This window comes from Cygnus atratus, chromosome 2 (genome assembly GCF_013377495.2).
Source record: "Cygnus atratus isolate AKBS03 ecotype Queensland, Australia chromosome 2, CAtr_DNAZoo_HiC_assembly, whole genome shotgun sequence".
Classification (NCBI taxonomy): Eukaryota; Metazoa; Chordata; class Aves; order Anseriformes; family Anatidae; genus Cygnus; species Cygnus atratus.
In genome coordinates, this window is record NC_066363.1 from 43,350,966 (window position 1) to 43,363,142 (window position 12,177).

At 38.5% G+C, this 12,177-nt stretch overlaps 1 protein-coding gene across 1 annotated transcript in view; it reads right to left on the reverse strand.

Moving 5' to 3' along the window:
- The window catches only part of GADL1 (glutamate decarboxylase like 1), a 69,917-nt gene that overhangs the window by 22,817 nt on the left and 34,923 nt on the right, over positions 1-12,177 (reverse strand). Inside the window, exon 14 of the mRNA XM_035549660.1 lies at positions 11,306-11,395. Coding sequence (XP_035405553.1) covers positions 11,306-11,395 — 90 coding nt within the window. The remainder of the gene's footprint in view (positions 1-11,305; positions 11,396-12,177) is intronic.

Genomic DNA, 12,177 nt, shown 5'->3' on the forward strand with positions numbered 1-12,177 from the left:
GCTGCATGGCTGTGTCACTACCTCTAAGGGCCCTAGGGCTCAGGACAAACCAGCACACCCTGCACCAGCCCAGATCTGCTACAGTCCTATGGCGCAGTCCTGGTACTGGAGCCCTGCGAATGCAACTCAAGAAAGGCCCAAGGGCCTCAGTTTGGCCAGGCTTTTTACAGTTACATTCCTAGTTTTTATGTCAGTAGGATGCTGTGAAATTCAACCTTCCTTCCACCTTTCACATAGGAATGAAATTTATCCCCTATGTAAACCACAGAGTCTATAAAATCCTTCTGTAACTGCTGCTTTCCTGAGACAAACCTATGCGTGCTCCCCCTACCCACAGTACCACCTGTGCAGCCCCAGGGTTGCAAATTATTGTGTTCACATCACCAAGGGACCAGTCAGGATGCTTCGGAGAGCCCCCTGAAAGGAGTAAATTCAGAACTGGTGTGAAGATCGGCTTCACAGACCCAGAGCCCATGTTCAGTGCCCTTGTGGGACCATTCTGCAGACACCTAGCACAGAAAGGAGATAGCTGCAATTCACGTGTACTGAAGACTCAGAAATGCCAATACCTCTGAATGACTGTTTTTCTCATTTCACAGAAAAAAAGGAGAAGGAAGAGGAAGACAAGGGAGTTCATTGTTTCCCAAAATGCCATGTAAAATCATTTAAGTGCATTAAAATATGATTACCATTTGTTATAGAAAGAAAAGATGATGGGGAGAGGGGACAGTCCTTATTCAGGTAAAAACTGAGCACAGAATGAAGCTTCTAGTGACCTCAGGACTCCAGTACTTAGACATTCCTGGGATGCTTCAATTATTGAGCTCCCCTGTGATGTATATTGGGTTTCATTTTGATCCACAGGCTATTAAACGTGATCTATGACACTTTCAGAAAAGCTGTAGTTTGGAGTTCAGCCTGTAACTCAAACTTTTTTTTCTTCCATCATTGGTTATTAACATGCATATGACACCGAGAGAGCATAATGAAGTGGTGCAGAGAGATGTAGGAACACAGTGCTGCTTTATAAGAACATAGTCAATAGGGTTAACCAGAACTAAATTAACTGTGTTAAATGTCTTCGGGTTCAGCTTTCTTATTAAAAGCAGTTCTCTTCACAGGCAAGCGCAAAAGGCGATTTAAAATATTAGTCAATATGTTCTAATTCCAAAAGGAAGCAAAGGAAAGGAAGAGCAATTAGTCTTATTAAGCAGAGAAAAAAACGTGTTGTTTGGGCAAACAAGTAGCACAGTCCGGAATGTGGATGCACTAGCGGAAGCCAACAAAATACATCAAGAGTAGAGCAGTTTGCCACAGCTATAAGCAAATCTCAGAATGAAAAATATTTGACTGTAAATAGGCTAAAACGTCTTACTGCATTTTTCTCAAAGAATAAACCATAGATTTAAAGGTTACCATGTCTCAGAAAGTGTATATTTGAAAGGGATGAGGAGGTATTTGCTTTTGTGTTGGGTTTTCGTTGTTGTTGTTTGTTTTTACAAAGGTAGCCAACAAAGACTATTAAAATACCAAAAATGTTGACCGTGTTTAACAGAAATTGGAACATGCAGACAACAGATTTATTTAACCTCAAAAGGCTGGAGAAATTGGCTGACAAGAGCCTCATGAAGGGAGAGCTGGGACTGTTTAGCCAAAAAAAGAGAAGGCTCGGGGGGGACCTTACGAGGTATATAAATACCTGAAGGAAGGGTGCAGAGAGGATGGAACCAGGCTCTTTTCAGTGGTGCCCAGTGCCAGGACAAGAGGTAATAGGCACAAACTGCAACACAAGAGGTTCATTCTGAACATCAGGAAACACTTCATCTCATTTACTGTGAAGGCGATAGCACTGGCACAGGTTGCCCAGAGAGGTTGTGGAGTCTCCCTCCTTAGAGATCTCCAAAATCTTCTGGGCAACTGGCTCTAGGTGTCCATACTTGAGCAGTGGGACTGGACCAAATGGCCTCTAAAAGTCCCTTCCTACTTCGACTATTCTATGACTGTATGATTACATTAACAAGTTTTTCTAAAAATACACTTAATTCAATACTATGCCTTATTTTATCCTTCCCCTTTTCAAGAATAGTTTTTAGATGATCCCAATATGTAAATATATACACAATCATAAACATATATATGCATGAGCGTGCACACACATTTATATTCAAAATGTGCATGTGAATGATTCTGAAAAGTCTCATAGTATTGCATCATGAAATATGTAATTTTTCATTTCCATAGCAGTAATGAACAAAAATGCAATATTGTTCTGTGTGGCAGCGTGACTCAAAATAAAAAGTGTTTATTTTTATTATGCTATTCTGAAATGACAGGAGATACAAATAAGGATGACATGTTGGAGTGCTCTTAGTGCAAAGAAATGCACAGATGCTAGAAATTCTTACATCCATACCTTTTTTTCCCCTTATTTATCTGTACCATATTGATAATTCATCATTAATTTACCTGCCTTTCAAATATGTAACAAGGCTCAACTAGCGGGAGAGATTTAGTCTAAATTCCCTTTGGCTTCCTATCCTCTTAAAATTGTTTAACGTTTGCTTTTAAAAAACATTACAAGGTTGAATTAGTTTTCAGATTAGCTGTTCTGCATACTAGCTTAAGGACCAGCTAGCTTTAACAGAGAATATTAAATTATTCTTTGTTCTTATGTTCACAGGAATGATCATTATTTTTCTTTTCTACCTTGGTCATTCATGATTAGATACACCATTCCAATGCTTCAATTTTACCCTAGTGTAATCATGATGACCATTATCTCCAAATTAGAAGCACTTAGATATCTTAGATATTTTTTCAATTCTTCACAAATGTGGAAAGAGCAACTTTCTGAGGTATTTCACCACCTGCCTACATAATTTGTTTGAAATGTGCCAACTTTCATTTAATTCTCCAGAAAAAAAAAAAAAAAAGAAAAAAAAAACTTTTGGAAGAAATTTAGTTTTCCAATCCTGTCCATTCTGTAATCAGCGAGACTTCTAACAAAGGCTGCAACATTTCCACTACTCCATGTGGTACCTATTTGAAAGTGATATAAATTAAATATTACTGTATTTAATACTACTGTTTCACACAGAAATAGCAAGAAGAGTGTACACTGTGCTTTAGCACCATTCTACCCATTGAATCTGGCAATCAACTGAAGTGGGGAATGCAGTCCCAGTGAATCCCCTTGCCCTTTGCTTCTGTGATCTCAGTTTGAAAATGGGACTCTTTAGATGTTTTCTATATGTAAACAGAAAGATTTATTGTATGCAAAGCTTTTAACAATGCAAGTGTTTTAAATCTACTTGTTTGTTTTCTGTATCTGAACTGAAAGCTAGAAGACCCCTAGGTTTTAGTAAGACAGTGTGCAAAATTAGCACAGTGGGCAAATTGAACTTGTGGTTCCTCTGTAAGAAGGGAGTACATCTACACAAAACATGCCCCGCTATAGGTGGGGTGATTTGCTTGGGTCCTGAAAGAACAGTCCTGTTAGCTAACTACTCCTAGTGAGACAGTTTTTAACCTGAAGTAGGCACCATACTTACACGGCTATACTGCTCCTGGCATCTGAGTTAGCTACACAGCCTTACATACTGCGATGAAAATACATCCTGCATTGATCTCCTTGAAAGATTTGGTCCTTTGCTTTGAATCTGTCAGTCTCACAATTTCATTTCCTCACAATATTTTTCTCCACTTTGTCTATCCCCCCTGGCCCCGCTTCATTTCATGTCATTATGTATATTATCACACAGAGAAATGATCAGACCCTCCATTATCCTTTAAAGAATTTCAAGCAAGAAAACAACTAGTGTGAAATCTACTTCACCTCTGGAGATCTGAGCAATCTTGCTCTGCAGGTGGCTTGGGGAAGACGAAATCCATGTTCAGCCTGAATGCAACAGATGGAGCTGCAGCAGACTCGCTCCCCACAGCTTCGATCGTTTTCGTAGGCTGAGCACTAGGGATCAATAGACTTCAGTCCCCAGTGGGCCTTGAACATGCACAGCTCAACGTTAAGTCTCTGACAAAAGTTGCCCTGAACTCTCATCTGGTAAACAGTACAGCAGCAAAGCCATTTGGGTTTCTTTTCTTTGTTCTGAGAATGGAGGGGTAGTTTTAGAAGCTGTGTAACAGTCTTCTTACAGTAGAAATGCTTTGTTGCCAGATATGTTATTGTTGCTGGATAGAATGTAAATATCATCAGTTCCAGCTATAACCTGATATTACAAGTCTAGGAAGGGACTGAGGGGATAGAAAAGAAATAGCCAACTATCCAAAGGACAGAAATTGGATGGCTGAAATGAATTGGAAGGTAATTATCAACTCTTTTACTGATATTGATTCTTGCCTATATATCTCAATGAAAACAGTTTCTCTGACCTAAAAAAAAAAAAAAAAAAGTAAAGATTTCTGCAGGAGCAAGACTGCTTTTAACTAGACCCAAACTGGTACTACCCATTCCTGAAAAAAAAGTCAGGAAGAGGGGCAATGCAGAAAGCTATAACAGAAATCTCTACAAATGCCATATCATGAATTACTAAAATACCACTTAGGACTACTGTAGAAAGCACGGGCTGGAAGCAATTCACATCTTTGCCTTGTCTTATTACCTCTACTGTAGGATACAATGCATTCATACAAATATTCCTTCTTTCTATTTCCTATACACACATTTGATATGCCAGCCAACACCACGAAGAGCAAGTTTGAGAGCTGGTCAACAGTCTCACAAACCATTGCATGCAGGCTGAAAGTTAAGCAGGTGTACAATTCCACCAAAGTAATGTACATACTGGAGTGCTGCAAGCATCCATGTCTAACATGAGATGGGCACTGTTAATTTTAAAAGCATTGATCTCTAATTCTACTGATAAGAGACTTTAGCAGTGAATCTGGCCCCTTAGTCTAGTGCTACTACTTCAGTACTCAAGCATGAATAAATATAACATAGAGCAAAGCCACAAACTCCAGGTATGTGCAGATTGCCAGTCAGAAAACAAAGTATTATATTTTGAATTATTTTTTAAAGGTATATTTATTTTATGTTCTTGCAATTCGTGTCTACAGATGAGACACTTAAAGTCATGCTAAATCTCTTTTTTAACAGCTGCAAATACTTTTGTACTGCTGAGTTATATAAAACTGCAGAAAATACATATGAAAAGGGAAGTGTGCAAATCCCTCATTAACAAGGTACTAATACAGTGCTATAATTTGCCTGTACTATTTCAGTCCATTGTATTGTTTCTTCTCATTTATCAGAGCCTAAATCTCTCTGCTTAACAATAACAATAATTTATATGCAGCTAAACTACAAAGATTTGATTCATCTACTACTGTATATTATGTATGATTAGATGCAAAGTAAGAGATGTTGTTACTTTAACAAGTGACATTTTATTATTGATTTTCTGAGCATCATTCTCTCCTGAGAAATAGTCATACTAAAACATAAGTCCTGCTTATTACTGTATTACTCAATTTGTGGTTTCAGGGCTTACTGCCTCTCTCCCTGAGGTCCTTGCCTGCAGCCCTGACTCAGTTGGGACTCCTGCTCTCACCTCTCCAAGAATGCTGCCGTTCTGCCTCCCCTGAACATAAAATAGAGAATTCAGCTGGGCCTATTGAATTAGGAAATTTTGCAGCTCATCTCTTCAAGAGCTGGTGAAATGGAGGCCTAAAACAGCATACCACATACTCACGACTTAGTACTGCATTCTTCTTATTTGTGTCTATGAACTAAGGCATCCATTCTGGGATCCCGGCATTTCCTCTCTCGAATAACAAATTTCCTCTCTTGAACAATGAAGAGAGACAACTCTTTCCAAAGGGTGGATTTGACTTTAGGTTGCTTAAGTCATGATCTGGGACTTCCCCTTCTCTGTGTTGAAGTTGGAGGGAAGCTGTGCCACCTCCTCGTTGAGTATATGCCTCAAGTCATAGAGGATGAAGCTGGAATTTTTGACTATGAGGATTTCCCTTACAAACCAAGATTCCTCAGACAACCTCTCTGGAAGATCCCCATCTGGTTCTTTGAAATGATCATCTACCCCTCTGTAGGGTATTTCTTTTTAGACCTTTAAACCTGCCAAAGCAATCTCTTCTACTTGTAGAGTCTTTTTTCTTGAAGTCCACAACAGATTTGTGGGTGGCTTTGAGAGAAGGCAAAAAAGTCATGGTACCATCCCTTAACATACGTTTGAAAAAAAAAAAAAAAAAAAAAAAGCAACCCATTCTTTTTCTCTCTATTCTTGTCCAAACGCATTTCTATATGATTACATTAGTTCAATGCAACAAGAAAATACAAGGGATCAGAAACAATTAGATCAGCATACAGTGTTCACAAATGATTGATGAACATCTCCAGAGCTGTCAGTCACAATGATTTAGCCAATTTAACTCCCATATACTTCTGTGTAAATTTTACCATTGATTTCCCTGTCATTTGAAGTGGCTCTCCAAAGAAACTTGTGTCAAAGAGAGCTAGAAGCTACAGTCAGTAAGTATACTTGTTACCATAAAAATTACATAAAAATTATATTTATAAAAAATAACAAGTACCTTGTTGTTCAAATGTAAGAATAACTCAAAGTATTGTATGCAAGGATGCCAGGCATTTTACTGACAACATCTTGCATACAAAACATAAGTGGAAATATAGCTGCAGTGACATTTTAGGAACCTTTCTTGTGCATCAAACTGGACCCTCTGCATTTAATGCCATGGTAATAATCTATGCCATTTTTCTCTAGTTGTTACAATATATAATGTTACAATATATAGAGGGCAAACTTTATTAATGCAATTTGTTGAAGGTGTTGTTTTCCCTTCCCATTCAACCCTATTACCATAGTCAATAGATATTTTGAATATATAGAGAATATTGAATCGGGTCCTTGATTAGCGTTTGATTTATACCACAAAGACCACAAGATTCAGAGGTTGCCAAGGCAACACCACTTCAACCTCCTTATATTACTGCTTTGATATGAAACCTCTCATTATATAAATGTATCAAAACACCAGTCAGCATGACAGGCTATTTTACAAATATACCTTCAGTTAGCAGACATCATATTCTTAAGTGGGGGGAAAGGTAGGGATAACGTTACCTTTTACTAAGTGGGAGAGGGGAGGGGCCAAAATGACGTTCCAGGCTATAGAGGTTTTATTATGAAATTGTATCCTGAGCCTTCTAACATTACCAATAAGTTTTGCATTCTTTGGCCAAAAATCCACAAAAGGGCAAAAAATAAAAATAAAAATAAAAATAAAACAAGACTGAGATGCTATAATTTTCAGTAATTGAAATTAACAACAATGTACAAAAGCTTTCCTGAACCATTGGAAAACCAGTATTCCAATATATGTTGTTTAGAACTACAGAGCAGGTAAAGTTTAGTAAAGTGTAAAAGATGGACCAGGAACCTACTGAAAGTTTTTTAACCCCCCATTTTGAGAACTTCAATACTTTGCAATAAGTACCGCTTGCTTTCTTTACTGAGCAATATTCAACATGCAGCAGTCTACCTACTTTTATGCTCCAGCCTTTTTGGCAAGGCCAGGCTCCAGTAGGCTCAGTAGAAGAGGGCTCTGTTAAAGAGAGCTATTTATGCATCTCCTTCTTAATCCTCTAGACCACAATGAGTCTGAGCAGACTACAAGTTGATCCAGAACATATAAGACATGGCTGGCTGGCTGGGTTAGCAATAGGATGGTAATAGTTCCAGACTTATCCCTCCAAACTCTTCTTTGTGCCCTAGCACACCCCATGCCTCCAGAAAGCCTTTCAGAGACAGTATTACTAATAATCAGCTGGTTCTGCATCACCTGGAGACATTCCAGCACAAGATGAATTTCTGAACCTTTGAATTTTTGAAGAAAAGATTGTTACAAGTAGGAATATGCAAAGGTATTTGCAATTATGGATAAAATATGAGTATTGGAATTGTCTGGGCTGAAAATTTTTATTTCTCTCACTTCCACTTCTGGTTTATAATTTCCAGTCATGCTTATCTCACTGCGACTAAGTGACACGTTCATTGTCCTCAGCAGTAAACAAAGTAAATCTTACCGCGTTTCATAAAGGGGAAAGGAGCAAAAAACACCACTAGGGGGCACATAGAGCACTAACAAAGCAATTCCAAGTCTGGCTCCTTCATCCCATGAACTTACGTCGTTCCAGGTCAGCAGTAACTGCCTCGATTTTGCAACGACAAAACAACCACACTTACAAATGTCTAGTTGAATTGAACAGTAGCTCCCCAATTACCACAGAGTGCCATTCATATGGTTTCTACAAGAAGAAATTCCTCTTCACTTAAACAATGACATTGAAAGCCACTTTGCATTGCAAGGGTTACATCGAGCTACATACTGAGTACTGCAAAATATTCTGGGTATGAACTACCTTGGACCACCCACCTGCATCCAGTGCCTTGCTGTACTGTAAAAAAGAACCAGCTTCACTGTACTGCTAACTCCTGCTGTAATTCCAAGTGATGAAAATCCTGTAAGACCACGGGTGTGCACAGAATTCCCTATTTCACTGGGTAACAGGATAATGTACCATTTGTACTGGTTGTTACTTTCCTAACACCATATTGTTTCTCGTTCTCTCAAGTGTTTAGGTGGTGACTGACATGATCAGCTCGTGGCTGTTGCAAATCATCCATGCCACTCTTGCCCATCACCTTTCCATTTTACATGATGGAGACTCTGAAGAGGGCAGACCTAAAGTCCAAGGCCACCTCATTTAAGACAAAGAAAGAAAAAACCTACCAAAAACAAAAAATCACCTTCAGATAGACACAGTCTATGTAGGACAGCTAGAAGACTTGACATTAGAACCAGGTATCACACTGTGATCCAGTCATCCAGTCAGCCCTGACATTTCCACATAAAGTGGGCCATGAAATCTGGAGAAGAGCCAGGACAGCAGAAAACCTTTGGGGTTACTTTGCATAGGACTGTGCAAATTCTTCAGAAAGCTGAGGACTCAAGATCAGGGATATTGGCTTATCAACTTTCACCAGCACTAAAGCTCACATAACTAACCTTAGATGACAGCATGTTATTCTAAAAAATATTGTTGAACAAGCAGTTTAATAAAATCAATCACTTGCTCAAGGGAGTTTTAAGACATACGTTTCCTTAATTATTGTCAGATATACAGGTCAACAAAAAGGAAGATTGATTTCTGGATAACAGAAAAATTGTGATGTTAAAATGTTGTGTGGAAAGACAGGTTGCGAACTAAAGCATTTTAACGCTATTTTTTGTGAAAGTGGGAAGATTTAGGAAGCACTTGCAGTCAGGAAAGTGTACACATCCTCATCTGCCTGCTGATGGCACAATGCGAAAACATCTCCAGGCTGCATCTTCTAATCACTTACACATTGCTAGTAAGGGTGCATTCCTTCATGCCTATGTATCTGTACTGATTAATGTAATATTAATATAATGACTATGGTGTTTGCAACAGCAATCTTACAGAATAAATTGACATTAGCTAGAAAAGTCAAGTCAGCTTTATTTTGTGTGACCCAGTGCTGTCATCTTCTCTGCTCACTGATGCATGTTGTGCCCCAAACTGGACCCTAGCATCCAAAAAGCAAAGCAACCCCAGACCTGTCTCTGCCAAGTATCAGGGAGGTGAAATAACATCCTCTAGTTCTGTAACAAGCTCAGTTCTGTGATGTCCAACAAATTCCTAGCAGTGCCTAAATCAATGCAACTAGCACTCTTCATTTATTTCCTCTCTTCCCCTCTCATTATCCTGGGAGAGAAATTTATGGCATTCAGTGTCTTGCTTTGCTAAGGAGTTCTGGTCTGTTTTGTTTTGGCTGGTTGGGTTTTGTTCATTTGTTTTATTTTTGTTTGTTTTTTGTGTGGTAGTTTGAGGAGGGAGAGAGAAATAGGTTATAATTTAGGATTTTGGTTTTCTTAGTGCTTCATCAGAGGCACTAAGAATCAAGAATATATCACACTGCCAATGAAAAGAATGTTTGCGATCTGCAGTGGTGCTCAGTTCTTGGGAGAATCTGCACACAAGCTCTCCTTCACAAAACTCCCGCTAGGAATCTGTCAGTATCAGTACATACAATAAAGCTAGGCATCTATTCCCCACCCTCTGACTGGAAGCACCAGTAAGGAACCAGGAACCCAAAAATCCACTCACTCACACACAGTGCATGTGTTCAAAGACATTCATTGTGCCTCACCCATTCCCTCCTCAGTCCTCTCACTTGCATACATGAATCAAAGGTGGTAGGTGCAGCATTATTTCTTCTATGCCTTCCCACTTCACCCTTTTCTAATCCTCAGGCCTCCACGGGTACAGGAGCTATGTATATGTATGCCTTCCACTTTAACAAGAGGAAAAAGGATCACAATCCATTCATGTTTTGTGAAAATATGGTGAATTCACACTGTGGTTATGCATAACGTTGTACTGCAAGGGCTAAATATACTTTCCAAAACAACACAGACAGGTTTAAGGAAAACCTTACCCCAAAAAGACAACAGCATCCACTATAAATTGAAAGCAATTCCTGTGAAGGAAAAGCTGCTGGAAGAAAAGCAGCCTCTATAGGAAGTATGCATGTTTGTCTGTCTATGGTATACACATCTATCTTCTAGTTTAAATTTCTAGTAAGAAATTCTAGGGAAAAAAATAAATGCAGAATATTGAAGTTGCTACAGGGAGGAGCGAGCAATTAGCTTTATTAATACCAGTGTCTATTGTTTCCTAATTAATTTTTAACAACCGATTCCCAGTTAGTTACTTCAAAATTTCACTGCTACTTTTTTCAAGATGTTTATGAATGGCAGAGTTACCAAAACCTCATCACTGAAGTTTTTCCAATTGTATTTCTGTTTTCATTTATAGGTTGTTTAACATCAGAAATGTATTCTTAAGCACTTCCTCACCTGCCTTTTCTACAGTAATGCCAGACAAGTTCCAAGGACAATGTTAAGTGTCTGAAATAGGTAATGAATACTCTGTCTAGACAAGAGATGCAGACAAGACTGTTCATCTTCTCTCAGTTCTGCCATCTGGTAACAGCTTTGATAGTAAGCTGAATACTTGGAAATGTCTGCATCTTTTTGCATTTAGAAAAAAAAATTGCTTTGTCTAAATAGAGAACAAATTTAAAAATCCTAGTAACATCTATTTGAGGATTAAATCACCATTCCACTGATGGGTTAATGTCTGGAAAAGCCAGGGGCTATTTCACATGCTTATATAGATACATCAGCAAGCTACAGATGACACCGTTCATGTGACACTCACCTCGTGTAGCTTCTGCCAAAATTCAGGTCCGTCCTCCATTTTTCTTAAACTCGGTGGAATGTACCAAAAGCAAATATTTGCATACTCCGGCTAAACAAGAGAACAAGTGATTGCTTATGAAATATAACAAATGAAAGAAGGATATATATTGCAGCTCATCAACAAGTTGTGCTTTATTTGGGGGATCGGGGGGGCAGAAGGAGTTTACACCTTTTTAATCAAGACTTCCTTCTCCAACGCACATTTTGTTTCCCTTTTCTGAAACAAGAAATAGTTTTAACATTGTCCACTTGTCTACCTCCTGCCAGAAAAAAAGGAAGCCTGCTGGGGTTCCTTCTTTATTTCTTCTTTTGCCTTGGTTAATAAAAAATTTGGTTTGGAAAAAAAAAAAAGTGTAAGAGAGGCGTAGAGAGCTAACATAGATTTCAAAACCGAAGGAAGTTTAAAGAGAAAAATACATTTTTTTTAATATTCTTTTCAAAATGGAAATTTCCTGTGATGCATTTTACACAAAACATACAACCTCATTATTTTTGGTACTATTTAACATTTGCACACCTAGTCATTTTTTTCTACTGAATGACTACTCTCCTTTTATATCATATAGCCCACTATGTAGTTCTGGAGTTAGTGCTGGCCTTCTCAGATCTCACGTTTTATAAGAATCTCAGGATGCTTTGTATGATACATGCCTGAAAATATCTTGTCCAATATCTAAGCAGGCCTTTTGAGCAAAGACTCCACATCTCTGCTTCCCTCCTGAGCAATTTTGCCTTTAAACTCAGTGGAGAGTTAGCTGCAAGCCTCCTGACAAGAAGAATGGATGTTCATCATGCATTATAAAATAAAGCATTTTGTTTTATGAAGTTTCT